The sequence below is a fragment of the Podarcis tiliguerta genome (genome assembly GCF_965153285.1).
Source record: "Podarcis tiliguerta genome assembly, chromosome: 10".
NCBI lineage: Eukaryota > Metazoa > Chordata > Lepidosauria > Squamata > Lacertidae > Podarcis > Podarcis tiliguerta.
In genome coordinates this window covers 6,089,977-6,107,837 of record NC_139543.1, presented here as the reverse complement: position 1 = coordinate 6,107,837, position 17,861 = coordinate 6,089,977, and the positions used below count along the sequence as shown (strand labels likewise).

Here is a 17,861-nt window from a genome sequence, read left to right as displayed (position 1 = left end):
ATCCTGGTTCCATACCTTTCCATGAGTCTAACTTGCAACTAAGCTTAGCTGCATTGCATTGATTGTGAATAAAATGAGACGAGCTTAAATTTAACCGTTTTTAGGGCGGCCCTCTAGGGAAGGCAGAGAGCAAAACTAAAAGGTACAGATGGCTGTGATAAACGATGTGGTGCTCCTGAGATATTTCAGCAAGCTTGGTTTTGACGAGCACAGAAGATGAAGTGGAAGGAACAGTTTTGATAGATTTGCTTCAGTTTATGAAAGACAGATTTCTGGGGCTAAACACACAACTGATGCAAAGCCCATTTTTGTTCAGCTTTCTAAGTTGTAACAAAGGAAGCTAAGGTTTATGGAGAAAAGGGGGAAATAATCTGCAGACCACTTGCAGCGGTTGTTTTTGGATTTTTAATCACAGCAGCCTTTAAAATGAATTAAATTTAAGTTGGTAAGGAAGCTTAGGGTTCTCTGATCAAAAGCTATTTAGGGTTTGATATGCTAAGGAGATAGACCAATGTATGAACTAACGAGAGTGAGTTGGGCACTCAGAATAATGAGAAAAAGGACTCCTTTCCCAATCATAAATAAAGGATTCCAGTTGATCTGTTTCTTCCTGCTTCCCTATTTCCACTGGTGAGACACATCAGTTGCAGCAGTCATCGAATTAAGAGGAAATCAAGTGTAGCAAATCAGTTTAATATGGCCAGAGTTTCTCAGCATGATCTTGCAAACCTTTGGCGAGAGCAGGGTTTTTGTTTTAACAGCCACAGCTGTTGAACTCATTTAGTTGCTGGCCAGGGGGCGGGGACAACAGTGCTGGTAACTGGGCACATTAGTGGTCAGAAACAGCACTGGGACTTACTGAATCACAGTGTGAGGTAATAAAGATATGAGTTCCAGGCTCTAGGAATCTGAAAAGCTGCTGCTCTTCTTGAGAACTGGGCTATAACAGTTTCGTGTTTCCAATAACTCTTGCTGCCCCCACCCCATGTGGCCCCTCACTTCTACCTGTGGGCAAGAGCAGGGTTACAAGAGAGTCTCAAGGAAGTGAGCCATGCTGGAAATTGCAGCTGGAGTATGCTAATGAGAAGGTCCCACCTCTCTCCCTCTGTGTTTTATTTCTGACTTGCATTGGGATCCAGATGTTCCTCCAAAGAGCTGCATTTTGCCTGCCCCTCTCTCTACTGTTGGGACATGGGTGGCACTGTGGGTTAAACCACAGAGCCTAGGGCTTGCTGATCAGAAGGTCGGCGGTTCAAATCTGCACGACGGGGTGAGCTCCCGTTGCTCGGTCCCTGCTCTTGCCAACCTAGCAGTATGAAAGGATGTCAAAGTGCAAGTAGATAAATAGGTACCGCTCCGGCGGGAAGGTAAACAGCATTTCCGTGTGCTGCTCTGATTCGCCAGAAGTGGCTTAGTCCTGCTGGCCACATGACCTGAAAGCTGTACGCCGGCTCCCTCGGCCAATAAAGCGAGATGAGCGCTGCAACCCCAAAGTGGGTCACGACTTGACCTAATGGTCAGGGGTCCCTTTACCTTTACCTTTACCTCTCTACTGCCTGTAAGATCACTAAGAACATCTGCAGAAATTCTACTTCTAGTGCTGTACCTTACAAACTGCTATAGAGCGGTGACCATAAAACAGGCATTTCCTGCTCTCACTCCTCTATTATGGGATGCCCTTCCCTCTACAATAAATGGCATTCATCAGCTGCATCAGACAACTTATAAAGACTTTATCTTTTTGCCCAGGCCTTTCTTGACCAACATGACTGGACCCTGTTTCTGTCCGTGTGAATACATCGAATTCCTTTTTTATTTCATAGAATTGTAAAGTTGGAAGGGACCCCCAGAGTCATCTAGTCAAACCCCCTACAATGCATGAATCTTTTGCCCAGCGTGGGTCCCGAGATTAAGAGTCACGCCGACTGAGCTTCTCTAGGCTCCATCACCAGTTCAGATCCCATTAGCACATAAGTGAAGTTCAGGGTTTTGCCCCAAAATCCATTACTTTACACTTGCTTACACTGAATCACATCTAATGCCTATTCACCAAGTTTGGAGTGATGCTTTTAGAGCTCTTTGCAATCTTTTTTTATTCTTGTCCTGAAAAAAATGGTGTCAGCAGCAAATGGCTATCTTACTATTCACCGCTAATTGCTCACTCACAGGTTTGCATATTTATCACCCAGAATATTTTTTTTAAAGGCAGCAGGATCCATAAATCATAAATTAGAAACACAAAACACACTTTGGGCTTTCTTCTTAGCATTATTTTTGTGCCAAAGTTTTCCATTTTGCTTTCAGTCACTGCCAGGACACCCAACAACCACACTGATCTGCTTAAACAAAAAACAAAAAAACTCTGGAGATTCTGGGTTCACAAACTGAGAGGAAAGTTGCTGAACGTGCGTGTAGGGGGGAGAGCCAATCTGACGTGAGCGTCCTTCTGGATCACATTATTTGAAGCTTGGCAAATATTCTACAGAGCAGTGAGCCATGTGAATCTCACTAAGTCTGGGAAACTGATACAAGAACAGAATATAAACCACAGCCATGAAGTCAGCACAGAATGAAACGCTTTATGAAAATTTGGAATGTTTTGCATCTCAGGAGGGGATATACAGTCCTGACAATCAATCCCCACCCCCAGATACGCCATTTCTGCCATGAAAATGTTATAAGACATTGTGTTTGGTCTTTAAAGCAGGATATTTACCAGGGAGTGGGAGGTTTTCTACCTCTTTCAAGAAGCCATTTCCCCAGTCTGATTTCTGATATTCAAAATCAAAGCTGATATAGGAGATGAAGTGAAAGAGCAGCTTTCTTGAGGAGAAAATGCCCCAGCATCAAATGTTATTTCGAATCCCCACAATTGGGTGAGCTCGGTCCCTGCTCCTGCCAAACTAGCAGTTCAAAAGCATGTCAAAGTGCAAGTAGATAAATAGGTACCACTCCAGCGGGAAGGTAAATGTCGTTTCCGTGCGCTGCTCTGGTTCGCCAGAAGTGGCTTAGTCATGCTGGCCACATGACCCGGAAGCTGTACGCTGGCTCCCTCGGCCAGTAAAGCGAGATGAGCGCCGCAACCCCAGAGTCGGCCACGACTGGACCTAATGGTCAGGGGTCCCTTTACCTTTAGCTTTATACAGTTGTGTGCCCAAAGAAGATACGGCACAATTGTGCACCTCCAACGAGTGAAGAGATAATCTCTCTGCTAAGGGAGCGATGAGACATCATATGGAGCTCAATAAATACAAGAAGCAGACACAAGCATGAAGCACCACAAAGAACAGCGTCTTCATACATGCCTTTAAAAAATGACTACACTGTGTGGGTTGCTGGGATTATTCCCACCCCCAAGCAAGTCCAGCTTCTACCTACCTTCAACAAATATTGGGTCTTCAAAATGGTAGTCAACGAAGTTTTAAGGGGTCTAACTTACTTTATTGTGATGTCATAACCCCCAGCCAATCAGTATATTCTGCAGCAAACTTCTGGTGTAATCAGAGAGAACCTGCCCCACCCAATTTTAATTATAATTAAAATAAGGAAAATTATGGATTTTCAGCCTCCCAAGACTTTATTCATTCCAGTGGGGTTACCTTGCAGGTTTTATAAATTATTGAATCTGAATTTAGGGCAAATCTTGCCAGGAGCAGCATAGACATTTTGTTGGTGCCCAGGATGCAAAGCACAAATTCAAGGTTCCTACTCATTAGGTGTCCTGGGTAAAAATAGCAGGCATTGATGCTGAATGAAATACATGCCATCAAGGCTGGAAAAAGTATTACAAATTCATTTTGATAGCCCAGCTGAATGGAAATTATTGCCTGCATGAGGTTGAACAATCTGGATAGAATTATGGTTGAGTGTCTTGTTACACACCAGATGTCTGGAATGTATATTACACAAGGATCGTCTTTCATTTTTTGACTCTGAGTCGCAATGCTTTGTCTTCCCTATTGATTACACTCTTTAGATGGATATATGGTCGCAACATCCCAAGACAAAAATGTATTCATTTAAGAATATCTCCTTTTATGAGATGTTCTTAAACTTTTAATTTATGCTGTATCTTATTCCCCCGCTAAGACAATATATCTAAGTTCACGACTGTTCCAAAAGAGTTCCAGAGTGTTAAAGAGTTAACAGACACAACACAGCAGGAGTCAGTCATGCTGTAATCTAAGGAACTTAAATATCTACCGTATTTTTCGCTCTATAGGATGCACCGGACCATAGGAGGGGGAGAGCAGGGGGGGAAAAATTCTCCCCCTCTCTGCTCAGCGCCCCTTCAGCGAAGTGGCAGGAGAAACGGAGCCCCTTCCATTTCTCCTCCCGCTTCACTTGAAGGGGCGCTGCACAGCTCTCCCTCTCTGCGCAGCTCTCCTGCTGCGCTCCGAAGGCTTGCGGATAGCTGCCTGAAGCCCCCGGAGCGCAGCCTTTGAAGCCTCCGCAGAGTAGCAGGGTGCCTTAACCCCACTGCCCTGTGGAGGCTTTGCGCAGCTAACCCCAAGCTAGAACAGCGAGACCGAGTGCTGCGCAACACTCCGTGTTCCTGTTCTGGCTTTGGGCTTAGCCACGCAGCCTGCATTTGCTCTATAGGACACACACATTTCCCCTTAATTTTTGGAGGGGAAAAAGTGCGTCCTATAGAGCGAAAAATACGATAACTCTCTTTCGCATCACTGATTTCAGTGGACCTTGGCAACGTCTAAGGTGAGCGGAGGAAGGCTTCAGAAGCAGAGTTTTGAAGGAGCTTTTCAGGCTCCCCTGATCAACAATGTCCGCAAGCACGCTTTTGGCTGAGCTGGGCTTTTACCTGGTCCATACCTGATGTCGTTTATGAAATAATAATAATAATAATAATAGTTCAGCAGCTACACAATTAAAAGTTGCCCAGGGGCTGAAAAGCTGCCCACACCTGACATCTGCACAGGTAAAAACAAACAAACATACACCCTTCAACTTACCTACTGTGATGTTTCCTGTTTTTGTTTTAAGGGTTGTGTCTCCTGCAAAAAAATTAAAACAGTAGTTTGAAGCTCGGTGTACGACGGTTTTAATTCACACAGTGAATGAGCAAGATGTTGAGTGGTCCTGAGGCCAATTATCAGGGCCAGCCCATCCATGAGGCAAGGCGAGGCGACTGCCTCAGGTTACAGGATCCACAGAGGCAGCAGTTCCTGAAGCAGACCTTTATTGCCCCCTTGTTGCTGTTGCAAATCTTCACTCACTCCTTCTTCCCTGGTGGGGAAGGAGACACCATTTTTCCTCAGGTGCTAAAATGTCTTGAGCCAGCCCCGCTAACTATAAATCGCCTCTTATTTGCAATGTGCTGACGCACCCAAAGCAGAAATTAATGCCATCTATAGTCTGTCTTTTTAAACATTTTACAGAGGTGGTTTATATGAAAAAAATGAGCAAACAATACTGTTCCCCAAAATATCCAGAGCTGATAGCTATTTCATTTTGGACCAACCCACCCACCTCTGCCCAATTGTTTTACATGGGGGGGGGGGAAATAGTGATTGGAATGACTTCAATACCACCCTTTTTATGGATAGTCCCAAACAGTGTACACAACAGATTACAGTGGTGCCTCGCAAGACGAAAAGAATCCGTTCCGCGAGTCTTTTCATCTTGCGGTTTTTTCGTCTTGTGAAGCAAGCCCATTAGCGGATTAGCGCTATTAGCGCTATTGGCAGTTTAAGGGCTATTAACGGCTTTTTAAGGCTTAAGGGATTAGCGGTTTAGCTGCTAAAAGGCTATTAGCAGCTTAGCGCTTCAGAAAAAGGAGTTGGGGAGCGAAAAAAAACCTCAAAAATTTTCGTCATTTTCGTCTTGCGAAGCAAGCCCATAGGGAAATTCGTCTTGCGAAGCGCCTCTGAAAACGGAAAACCCTTTCGTCTTGCGGGTTTTCCGTCTTGCGAGGCATTCGTCTTGCAGGGCACCACTGTACTAGTAAGTTACAAGAAATACATCTCTCAGCAAATAATGGAAAATATTTTCCAGATTGTGAACATGTAGAGTTGGTGACATTTTCCCACTCCCCCACCTCAATCTGTGTCCCTTCATGTTATTCTGCAGAATTGCATTTTGCTTAACTTTCCATCTGAAGATGAGTCGCAGTTCTGCAATTTGCCTGGCAGATCCTGGGTAGAAATTGTTCTGATACTCTTGGCTAGTGATAGAGAGAAATGAAGTCTGGGCATCCTTGCCCACAATATCTCCAAGGTGCCACTGTAGTATGGAGCTCTGCATGGTACAGAAAACTCGACTGCGACCAAGTCAAATAGCCTAAAATGAAACTATGACACCTAGAATGAAGCAATGGGAGAGCAGGCCCAGATCTGCAGCCTTTGTTGTTGTTGTTTAGTCATTTAGTCGTGTCCGACTCTTCGTGACCCCATGGACCAGAGCACGCCAGGCACTTCTGTCTTCCACTGCCTCCCGCAGTTTGGTCAAACTCATGCTGGTAACTTCGAGAACACTGTCCAACCATCTCGTCCTCTGCCGTCCCCTTCTCCTTGTGCCCTCCATCTTTCCCAACATCAGGGCCTTTTCCAGGGAGTCTTCTCTTCTCATGAGGTGGCCAAAGTACTGGAGCCTCAGCTTCACGATCTGTCCTTCCAGTGAGCATTCAGGGCTGATTTCCTTAAGAATGGAGAGGTTTGATCTTCTTGCAGTCCATGGGACTCTCAAGAGTCTCCTCCAGCACCATAATTCAAAAGTATCAATTCTTCGGCGATCAGCCTTCTTTATGGTCCAGCTCTCACTTCCATACATCACTACTGGGAAAACCATAGCTTTTACTATACGGACCTTTGTTGGCAAGGTGATGTCTCTAGAGTCAACCAAATAAGTCACAGCTGTGCCCCTGAGCCTTGCCTGCTTGTGGTGACCACATGACTCCTATTAATTCAGTGCAATGCTTACGTACACCAAGTAAATGCTGGATGTTACCAGCGTCAGATATCTGGTGAGATGGCTATAAATCGTCAGTTTTAATCATCCTGGCAAGATTTCATGCTTCAAAATAGCAAGCAATTAAAACCAGCGGAACTGAAAGCTGCCTTCGCTTGGCATGGAAAAAGCTCATCTGCAATTCTGTCCAGAATCTTGTCTTACCAGGAGCAGAGCTAATGGATTTGTATCACTGAGCTGGCCAAATCTGTATTCTGCTTTCATGGTACAAAGTGGTGTCTGACAGCTGCTCTGGGACATAAAGGGATTCTGGGAAACAGGAGATAGGGTTATGTGCGTTCACTAGAGAGTCCATCTCCTCCTGACTTCTGGTTTGCAGAGATTTCTTGTAAATAAAAGGGAGGGAGCGTGGAAAAGCTCTTAGCAGAAATCTACCTATTATAGGCAGAAAATGAAGTGCTGTACTTCTGCAGGATTCCTGATTGCACCAATGACCCTAATATGTTGATCTGCCTTCCAATTCTACTTCTACTTCCTTGATTTATGATCCCACCTGTGTTCTTCCTTATTGCGAAACTTTCTCGCTATGTTATTACACTGTGATCTATCCCAGCCTCCTACTAGGTTTCATAATTTAAGGCACAACTCGCCCCCCTTCCAGAGACTTCCAAGATGTGATGCATTTAATATTTCAAGGCTTCTTGAAGCCCTGTACTTTGAGGGTCTAGCAGTGGTTTTGAGCCCTCCTAAAGTATTTTAAGGGGACGTGGGTGGTGCTGTGGGTTAAACCACAGAGCCTAGGACTTGCTGATCAGAAGGTCGGCGGTTCGAATCCCCACGACGGAGTGAGCTCCTGTTGCTCGGTCCCAGCTCCTGCCAACCTAGCAGTTCGAAAGCAGGTCAAAGTGCAAGTAGATAAATAGGTACCGCTCCGGCGGGAAGGTAAACGGCATTTCCGTGCGCTGCTCTGGTTCGCCAGAAGCGGCTTAGTCATGCTGGCCACATGACCCGGAAGCTGTCTGCGGACAAACACCGGCTCCCTCGGCCCATAGAGCGAGATGAGCACCGCAACCCCAGAGTCGGTCACGACTGGACCTAACTGTCAGGGGTACTTTTACCTTTAAAGTATTTTAAAAGGTCTTGCCATGTGTTTCTTACTCCGTTCTACAGCTTAACACTCCTCACTTGGAAGCTGCTTAGGGTGGGGGGGGAGGGATGTTTTTGTGTGACATTGTACAACCTTGGGGTCACAAACATTCAAATATGCCTCCCATGTGGTGCCCTGCCCAGGGAGGTGCAAACAACCTTAGGTATGGAAAAGAATGAGAATCCTGAATCAGCCAGGCAGAGTAGCTGGTGGGATTGGAGTGCCAGGATACTAACCACCCCTAAGTTTGCAACCTCCTCCAATAAGGTCTGGTGCCCAACTAACCCCTCTGGAGTAGCAAACTTGGTGCCTTCCAAATGTTATTGGACTCCAACTCCCATCATCCTCAACCAGCATGGCCAATGATAATGGATGATGGGAGGTGTAGTGTGGCAACATATGGAGGATATCCCATCGGCTATGCCTGGCTATCTATGCCATGTGGAAAGCTTTAGAGGCCTAGAGATTCATACTCCTCCACTCCTCTGCTAAGTCTAACCATCTGCATTCAAGTTGTGGCCAGGCTGGAGCACAGTTTATGAGGTCCTTGGGGATAACGACAGTCACTCTTTGGGGAGAGGGAATTATATCTTGCAGGGTGGGGGCTGTCTCAGGAAGTGATTAGATCCTGTACAGGTGTCAAGGCCTTTACCCAACAGCTCTGAAGTCCTTGCCACAAGGTCCACTCCCTGGGACTTTTAGAAACCTCCATCCCAGTCCATGCTCTAGTCACTACTTGAAGCTAGGGTCATGACACGTATGTTCCTGATCACATGGAGGGTCTATGAACAGATGCAGATATTGACACTTGTATGGAGATGCTCTGTATTCAGGGCCTTTCATCTACTAAGCAGACCTGACGATCTCTTCAGGGACAGTTATTTCACAGAAGTGTTTTGAGTAGGATGTAACATTTCAGTTTCTTCTGAACATTAGTTCAGTTTCTGATCCCATCCTGTATGTAGGTCTCAGATTCAGACTGTGATCCAAAAGCAGACTGTGCCCCTGTCACAGAGAGCCAGTGTGGTTAAGAGCGGTAGCCTCGTACTCTGGTGAACCGGGTTCGCGTCTCCGCTCCTCCACATGCAGCTGCTGGGTGACCTTGGGCTAGTCACACTTCTTTGAAGTCTCTCAGCCCAACTCACCTCACGGAGTGTTTGTTGTGGGGGAGGAAGGGAAAGGAGAATGTTAGCCGCTTTGAGACTCCTTAAAGGGAGTGAAAGGCGGAATATCAAATCCAAACTCCTCCTCCTCTTCTTCTTCTTCTTCTTCTTCTTCTTCTTCTTCTTCTTCTTCAAGAGCTCAAATAAGAGGACCTTCAGATTCATTTAAGCTGCCACAGAACTACAAGTTACAGCATCTGCCTAGGAAGCAAGTATCCTCAAGTCTGGCCCGGCCCATCCTGGCTGGCCAATGGACTCTCCCAGACAGGAAGGACTTCCTGTTTCATAGAATCGCAGAACAATAGAATTGTAGAGTTGGAAGGGACCTCAGGGGTCATCTAGTCCAACCCTTGGATTGCAGGAATCTAAACCAGATCATACATGACAGATGGCCATTCAACCTCTGCTTAAGAACCTCTGAGGAAGGAGAGTCCATCCAACTCCTATGGGAGTCTGCTCCACTGTCGAACAGCTCTTACTGTCAGAAAAGTTCTTCCTGATGTTCAGTTGGGACCTCCTTTCTTGACTTGAATCCACTGATTTGATTCATAGAATCATAGAATCATAGAGTTGGAAGAGACCACAAGGGCCATCGAGTCCAACCCCCTGCCAAGCAGGAAACACCATCAGAGCACTCCTGACATATGGTTCTCAAGCCTCTGCTTAAAGACCTCCAAAGAAGGAGACTCCACCACACTCCTTGCCAGCAAATTCCACTGGCGAACAGCTCTTACTGTCAAGACGTTCTTCCTAATGTTTAGGTGGAATCTTCTTTCTTGTAGTTTGGATCCATTGCTCTGTGTCCGCTTCTCTGGAGCAGCAGAAAACAGATGACACCAAACTGGGAGGGGTGGCTAACACCCCAGAGGACAGGATCACACTTCAAAACGACCTTGACAGATTAGAGAACTGGGCCAAAACAAACAAGATGACTTTTAACAGGGAGAAATGTAAAGTATTGCACTTGGGCAAAAAAAAATGAGAGGCACAAATACAAGATGGGTGACACCTGGCTTGAGAGCAGTACATGTGAAAAGAATCCAGGAGTCTTGGTTGACCACAAACTTGACATGAGCCAACAGTGTGACGCGGCAGCTTAAAAAGCCAATGCAATTCTGGGCTGCATCAATAGGAGTGTAGCATCTAGATCAAGGGAAGTAATAGTGCCACTGTATTCTGCTCTGGTCAGACCTCACCTGGAGTACTGTGTCCAGTTCTGGGCACCACAGTTCAAGAAGGACACTGACAAACTGGAACGTGTCCAGAGAAGGGCAACCAAAATGGTCAAAGGTCTGGAAACGATGCCTTATGAGGAGCGGCTAAGGGAGCTGGGCATGTTTAGCCTGGAGAAGAGGAGGTTAAGGGGTGATATGATAGCCATGTTCAAATATATAAAATTATGTCACATAGAGGAGGGAGAAAGGTTGTTTTCTGTTGCTCCAGAGAAGCGGAGTTTGGGTCCCAGCCTCTAGGGCAGTGAAACATTAAGGTGTGACCTTTCGATTCAGACTCTTGATTCTTGCTCCTTGGGCCGGCCTACTCATTTGTCCCTCTTTCCTCTTTGGGCCTGACTTCTGGCTTCACCCTACAGCTCTGACTCCTGGCTACTCCTTGATTTTGGTTTCTGATAATTGCTCTTCTCTGATTCCTGCCTTGCTCTTTGGCTCCAAATCCCCAGTACATCTCCCAGCTCATCTCAGGCTGACGCCTACAGCTCATTCCCAAAGCCAGACCATTTGCTGACAGTCTTTTAGAAAGGCATGTATTCTGTTCTCCACTTTCAAAAACCACATTGTTTTGTAAAAAAATTTCAGATCTTCTCAAATAAGATTTACCACCTCATTTGGTTTATGGACTTTCTAAAGATACCCATAAAGAATGAGAAACATTTTAAGATCAACAAAGGAAGGTCTCGCAAATCACATTATCTGAAGCAAGTTCAATATGCTGCTTTAGAAGAATTGTGTGGTCATATAATTGTTCCACCAATACCAGTGCTTAATGAAGCCTATAATTTTTATGCTAACCAACCCTCAAATCGAGATATTCTGGGGAGAGGGAAAAGTCAAATTCTAGCCAAATTGTTTATTCTGAACTAGTGCTGACATCCAGGAATTACAGAGGTTGGGCAATGTATCATTGATAAAAGCAATTCAAGCTTTCTTCATTTTTGCTCCTTATGAAAACTGGAAGCATTTTTATAAAGCCCACGTTTTGTTTATCTGTACATAGTAAGATACAAGTCTAACTTTCAGGATTAGGCTGAGACAATATTGGTTCCAGAATCTGATGACTATGTCTCTGCTGTGCTAGAAGCTTCCTGCGGCCAATCAGAAGCCACGCCTTGGTTTCCGAACGTTTTGGAAGTCAAACGGATTCCGTTCGACTTCCAAGGTACCACTGTATTCTTTGAGTTTCTGACTTGGGATCATCATCAGATGCAAGATTAAATACAGAGGAAGGCTCCAAGATACAAGCTCAATAATCCATCTTGCTTTTAGCCCTGATGTGAGAAGCCACAGATATCTACTAATGAGCAAAAACAGAGGCATCTGAAAATACTTAGGGTTCCTTCCATTTATGTTGCAAGCACTGCACAGAGAGATGACTCTGAGCTTGTTGGTGTTGTTCCTCCCCAACCCCAGTTCTATGTAGATGGGTCTGTGGCTACCAGATACCTGTCCTACCACCCCCCAAAGAATGCCTAAACTGGTTGATACTTCCAGAAAGATTTAGAGTGGCCCATTAGAGGCCCCATGACACCATCTGGAAGGAATCACCACTCATTGCAAAACTCATTCATTTTCTATTTGCTTTTTCTACAGCGTTTTAATTTCCCATAAAATATGAATACAGTAAAATAAACACATTCACAGTGCATTCCTTGACACATTAACTCTGAAGTAAGTCCTCCTCCATTTAGTGGAGTGTATTCTCAGTGAGGTGTATATGACTGCAACTTCAGTATGACTTACTTCTGAGTAGGCATGTATAGGATTGTACTGTCAGAAGTATGTTTCATTTCTGATGACTCTAAAACTTTTTATAGAAAGAACACTTGTTTAAAATAACAGAACGTCCCAATAACATTTCATTAACAGCATTCTGAAAATAAGCATGGAGCAATGTTAAGGTTATCTTGTTTAAACTGGATACAACTCTGTTTGCCTTTTTACTGCTCCCTGGAAGAAAAATACAACATATTTTTATAGGAAGTGTTGTAAAAGTAACCTAAAGCACACACAACACAAGTACAAAAACAAGTTTAAAACATCCATAATAGGCCTTTGTGAACAGGCCTATTAAGAACCTATTAGTTAGGAGCTTTGAATTGGACACTGGCAAATTTACATCAGTGTACTACATGGCAGCTAAATATAGTTCATACTTCCATAATTTTTAAAATCAAGTTGTATTTATTTATTCAAGACTGTGTGTGCCCAGTCAGCCTGGCTCTATTCTGAAGGCTGGGATGACAGCCAGGAGTTTAAGTTAGCAGCCAGTTCACTATGAAAAAATAAAGAGAGGCATACATCTAGGGACGTGGGTGGGGGAGAAAGAACTAATGGCATCTGAAGCAAGATGGACACTTGTTGAGAGCTGACAGCTTGGTGCCATAGTGCTGAACTTCTGTGGCCTTATAAAGATGGGTAGTTTTCAGATTCAGTATAAGCTTCTGAATCACCAAGGCTGAATACCTCAAGCCCATGGAAAGTCTGCACACCAGGAGTGGTAAATTATGACTAGAGGAACTGCACACCCACACTCTGACCACCAACCTAAGCAACATGAAGGATACACAGATTAGTCATCTGCCCAAGAACAGATGAGAACCACTGGACCAAGACATAGGATGCTCTTGACCAAGAATGGAATTGGCAGTGCCTTGGCTGGAGTGCACCAGGCCAGCCCAAACACCCAGGGAAATGTTTCCAACAAATCAGCACAAACACAAGTCATCGTGACACCAATTTGTATCAAGAGACACTAACCCCGCTGATTTCTGCAAAGATTTAGATCCAGTTCATAAGGGAGAGCTCCAAGTTCCTTCCCAAACTGGGAACACACATGGCTCCAGGAAGGGCGACACTGGCACAAGAAAGAAGCATGACATTTTCCTAGCCCACTGCCTGTCGTTGCTAGAATGGCCACACTGAAGCAGCATTCACATATAATTACAGTAACGAAGGAACAGATCCTGTTTATGAAGAAAATATCGTTATGCCAGTGGAATTCCTCTAGCTACGAGTATTGCGTTTTCCACCTATTGTTGGTGTAGTTATAGGGTACTTCCCTTAAGATACCACTTTATCTATATAATATTTTAATGCAATCATTTAGCCAAAAAGCTATAGCTTGCTAACAGTGACTGTCAGTGTAGTAGTTTATAGTTTTGAGTATTGTTTCTTAATCTGCCATGCTTGGAATTAGGTATGGCCGCAATCCTATATACACTTAGCTGGGAGTTCCACTGGATGTTTATCACAGATCAGAAGTGGTATCACCCTGGCCAAGAAGATGCCAGCATGCTTAACAAGCAGAGCCAAAGAAGCTATTACAGGCAAGAGTAAAGGTAAAGGTACCCCTGCCCGTACGGGCCAGTCTTGACAGACTCTAGGGTTGTGCGCCCATCTCACTCAAAGAGGCCAAGGGCCAGCGCTGTCCGAAGACGCTTCCGGGTCACGTGGCCAGCGTGACATCGCTGCTCTGGCGAGCCAGAGCCGCACACGGAAACGCCGTTTACCTTCCCGCTAGTAAGCGGTCCCTACTTATCTACTTGCACCCGGGAGTGCTTTCGAACTGCTAGGTTCTGGGCACCACAGTTCAAGAAGGACACTGACAAACTAGAACGTGTACAGAGGAGGGCAACCAAAATGGTCAAAGGCCTGGAAACAATGCCTTATGAGGATCGGCTAAGGGAGCTGGGCATGTTTAGCCTGGAGAAGAGGAGGTTAAGGGGTGATATGATAGCCATGTTCAAATATATAAAAGGATGTCACATAGAGGAGGGAGAAAGGTTGTTTTCTGCTGCTCCAGAGAAGCGGACACGGAGCAATGGATCCAAACTACAAGAAAGAAGATTCCACCTAAACATTAGGAAGAACTTCCTGACAGTAAGAGCTGTTCGACAGTGGAATTTGCTGCCAAGGAGTGTGGTGGAGTCTCCTTCTTTGGAGGTCTTTAAGCAGAGGCTTGACAACCATATGTCAGGAGTGCTCTGATGGTGTTTCCTGCTTGGCAGGGGGTTGGACTCGATGACCCTTGTGGTCTCTTCCAACTCTATGATTCTATGATTCTATGATTCTAGGTTGGCAGGCGCTGGGACCGAACAACGGGCGCGCACCCCGCCGCGGGGATTCGAACCGCTGACCATGCGATCGGCTAGTCCTAGGCGTTGAGGTTTTACCCACAGCGCCATCCGCGTCCCTTATTACAGGCAAGAAGGCCTCCTTTAAAAAAACAGAAGTCTTGTCCAAACAAAGAGAACAAAAGGAGCACAAACTTTGGCAAAAGAAATGCAAGCAGACAATAAAGAATGCTAAAAATAATTTGAGAAGCACATTGCTAAAAATACTAAAACCAACAACAAGAATTTCTTCAACTACAGGACATCTGCTAGGGAAGTAGTTGGGCCCTTGGATGATAAGGGAATCCGAGGTGTGGAAAAGGAGGATAAAGCAATTGGACAGAAGGTGAATTTTTGTGTGTGTTTGTCTTCATAGTGGAAGATAAAGGGCAGATCTTGGTGCCTGAACTAACTTTTGCAGTAAGGGAGTCTGAGCACAAGATAGTGGTGAAAGACACTGAGATAGTGGTGGAAAGACACAAAGTTCCAGGCCTTATCGGAAAAAAATAAAAACTGACATATCGTGGCATTTAGCTGGCATCTACCCAACAGTTCTCAAAGAACTCAAATGTGAAATTGATGACCTTCTATCACAAACATTTAAAAAGGCATTTGCTAAACAAAATGTAGCTCTAATTGCCGACCAATTTGCTATCTTACCATGAACATTCCCCAGCAGAATGTCACCAGCTGTTGAAGAGAGCAATGAAGACTCTGCATAAAGATATTTGGCTTTTAATAAGCCATTTTTGGTAGAAATGTGAATAGATGACCCTTGTAGCTTTTCTATATTCACACTCTGTAAAAGGGGGGAAATGAATAAATTAATATAACAGCATTACAGCCAGGAAACAGACAAACATCAGTTCATCTTAATGATATATTAAGCTACATCTTTCACATACACATGTTCATAGAGCTCCAGATATCTGCTAGCTAGAATCTTCAGAATAGACAGGAGGTGGGGATGAATATTCATCCAAGGATGGTATAGGATGTCTCCAATTGGTTTTATTTTGCAGGTAGGATTCAGTCCCATACTGTAAACGTAGCCATAAAATTAAAGCACTCTGTCACAAATCCACTTTAAATAAAGAACTGAACTTTTTGCAGGTTGGAAAGTGAAGGGGAAATGCATTGAAAAGTTTAGAATGATTAAATGACTAACAAGAGGACGTAAAAACACCCCACAAGCAAACCAGGAAATGCAAAGTGAACGTTCATTGTCATATAACTGCCCCACAAACAAATCAGAATAACTGTTCAATAAAGATGGAATATTACCGTATTTTTCGCCCTATTGGACGCACCGGCCCATAGGACACACCTAGTTTTTTGGGGGGGAAATCAAGGAAAAAATTTTTATTTCCCCCCCAGGTTTGCGCAGCCATCCCCAAGCTAGAAGAGGGAGACGGAGCGCTCTGTCTCCCTCTTCTGCCTTCAGGGACAGCCTCTCTAGCCTCCGTGGGGCAGCGGCTTGCCCCGCTGTCCCCCGAGCTTGTGGGGCTGGTGAGCCCCGGGGAGCTCGTCCCTCTCGTCGCGTCGCGCTCCCCTCCGCCGCGCCCGCGTCCGGCGGGGTGCCGTGGCTGGTCGGCGGCGGCGTTCCCTCTCGCTTTAAAATTAAAAGCCAGCCTCCAGATCAGATCGGGGAATAGCGGGGTGGCGGGGTGTGTAACCTGAAGCGTATATAACCTGAAGCGGTGTGTGTAACCTGAAGCGTATGTGTGTGTAACCTGAAGCGTATGTAACCTGAAGCATATGTAACCAGAGGTACCACTGTACAGCTTTAATGATAGCTAAAGACCAGTGTCACCATCAAGGCCCAGGTGTGTGGATTTCTGTCTCTAGTGCAGTGGTGGGGAGTATTTTTGGCCCAGTAGGCCAGATTCTCCTGTGGCCCAATTTCAACAGGTGGGTGGGATAAGCCACCTGCCAACCCCCTAGCATCACTATGGTATCAGATGACAGACAGGTGAGTTGCCTCACTTACTTGTCAGTCCATGGTGCAGCACTTCCCAAGAGTCCAACAGCCACCTTGTTTTTGGGTGCTTGCAAACTGCAGAGAAAGGGGCTTTGCTGCTCCTGCAGCAACAAGCGGTTTGCATTGAAACTGCTGCTAAAATGGAGGAAAGAAACTAATGCAGGCTTCCTCAACCTTAGCCCTCCAGATGTTTGTGGCCTACAACTCCCATGATCCCTGGCTAGCAGGAACAGTGGTCAGGGATGATGGGACTTGTAGTCTCAAAACATCTGGAGGGCCGAGGTTGAGGAAACCCAAACTAATGGCTCAGCCCCAGTTGCCTCATTGGCTGCAGCTGGAATAAATTAGCAAGCTCTTGGGAAATCAGCACATCAAAAATTCAACAGCCTCAACACTGGAACTGTCAGTTTAGGTCTTTGGTCTTCCAGCTTGGCAGTCCATGGCTGGACCCTGGACTGCCTTCCTAACCTGGTTGGTATTCTGCCTAGCTTGTTTGCTTGTGCTGGAGAACAAGGGCTATATTCAAGAAATGGTCTGGCATTGGCTTATCCCAGGAACCCCTGGCAAAACTATCACTCTGCAAGGCTGTTGGATGCGCTTGGGCACACCATCTGGTTTTGATTTGGCTCTGGCCACCGCAGAGTTTTGTCAGTGTGCCTGACAAGAAGACATATATTATGCCTGATTGTTGCAAAAGTGTAATAAGGCTGGAAAAGCAAAGGAACAATAACATCTACAGAATATCTGAAATCATGACCATATGATTTCAGCCCTCCCACTCATTCGTGATGTTAGGGTTTCCCTAAAGCTGATGCTCTGTAGACTAACACCAGTCTCCCAGCAGGATCAAATGGTGGCTCAAGACAGATGTGGATGGAATCAGCTGATAAATTCTTCGTTTTTTAAGAGACAAAGAAGGATACAGCAGGCAGCCAGAGCAAGAGCCAGGATAATAAAAGTCTAAAGATGTTTTACCAAACGAACAGTTTCTACAGTCACATTGGAACTATTGTAAACACGAAGAATATAATAGATACAAATACCTTATCAAATTTAATTGTGTTCTACTAAGCTCGGTTTGACTTATGCTGCAATAAAACATTCAGATGCTTTTAATTTTCCGGTTCAGTCCTGTCTCATATGCAATTTTGTGACCCAGCATGCCTATCTGATTTAAAGCTGTGTATTAATTTGGCTTAAAATCTGCTCTAGCATTTCAGCACGATCTATCACAGCCTTATAAAATGAAGAACTGTATGATGTAGTCAAGCTGCTGACAATTCCTCCGAAACAAAGAAG

General features: G+C 45.1%; 1 protein-coding gene across 1 annotated transcript in view; it reads right to left on the bottom strand.

The window, feature by feature from the left end:
- FAM185A (family with sequence similarity 185 member A) overlaps positions 1–17,861 on the bottom strand; it is a 39,865-nt gene that overhangs the window by 14,993 nt on the left and 7,011 nt on the right. Inside the window, exons 5-6 of the mRNA XM_083399975.1 lie at positions 15,242–15,380; positions 4,971–5,012 (exon numbers count right to left, since the gene is read on the bottom strand). Coding sequence (XP_083256101.1) covers positions 4,971–5,012; positions 15,242–15,380 — 181 coding nt within the window. The remainder of the gene's footprint in view (positions 1–4,970; positions 5,013–15,241; positions 15,381–17,861) is intronic.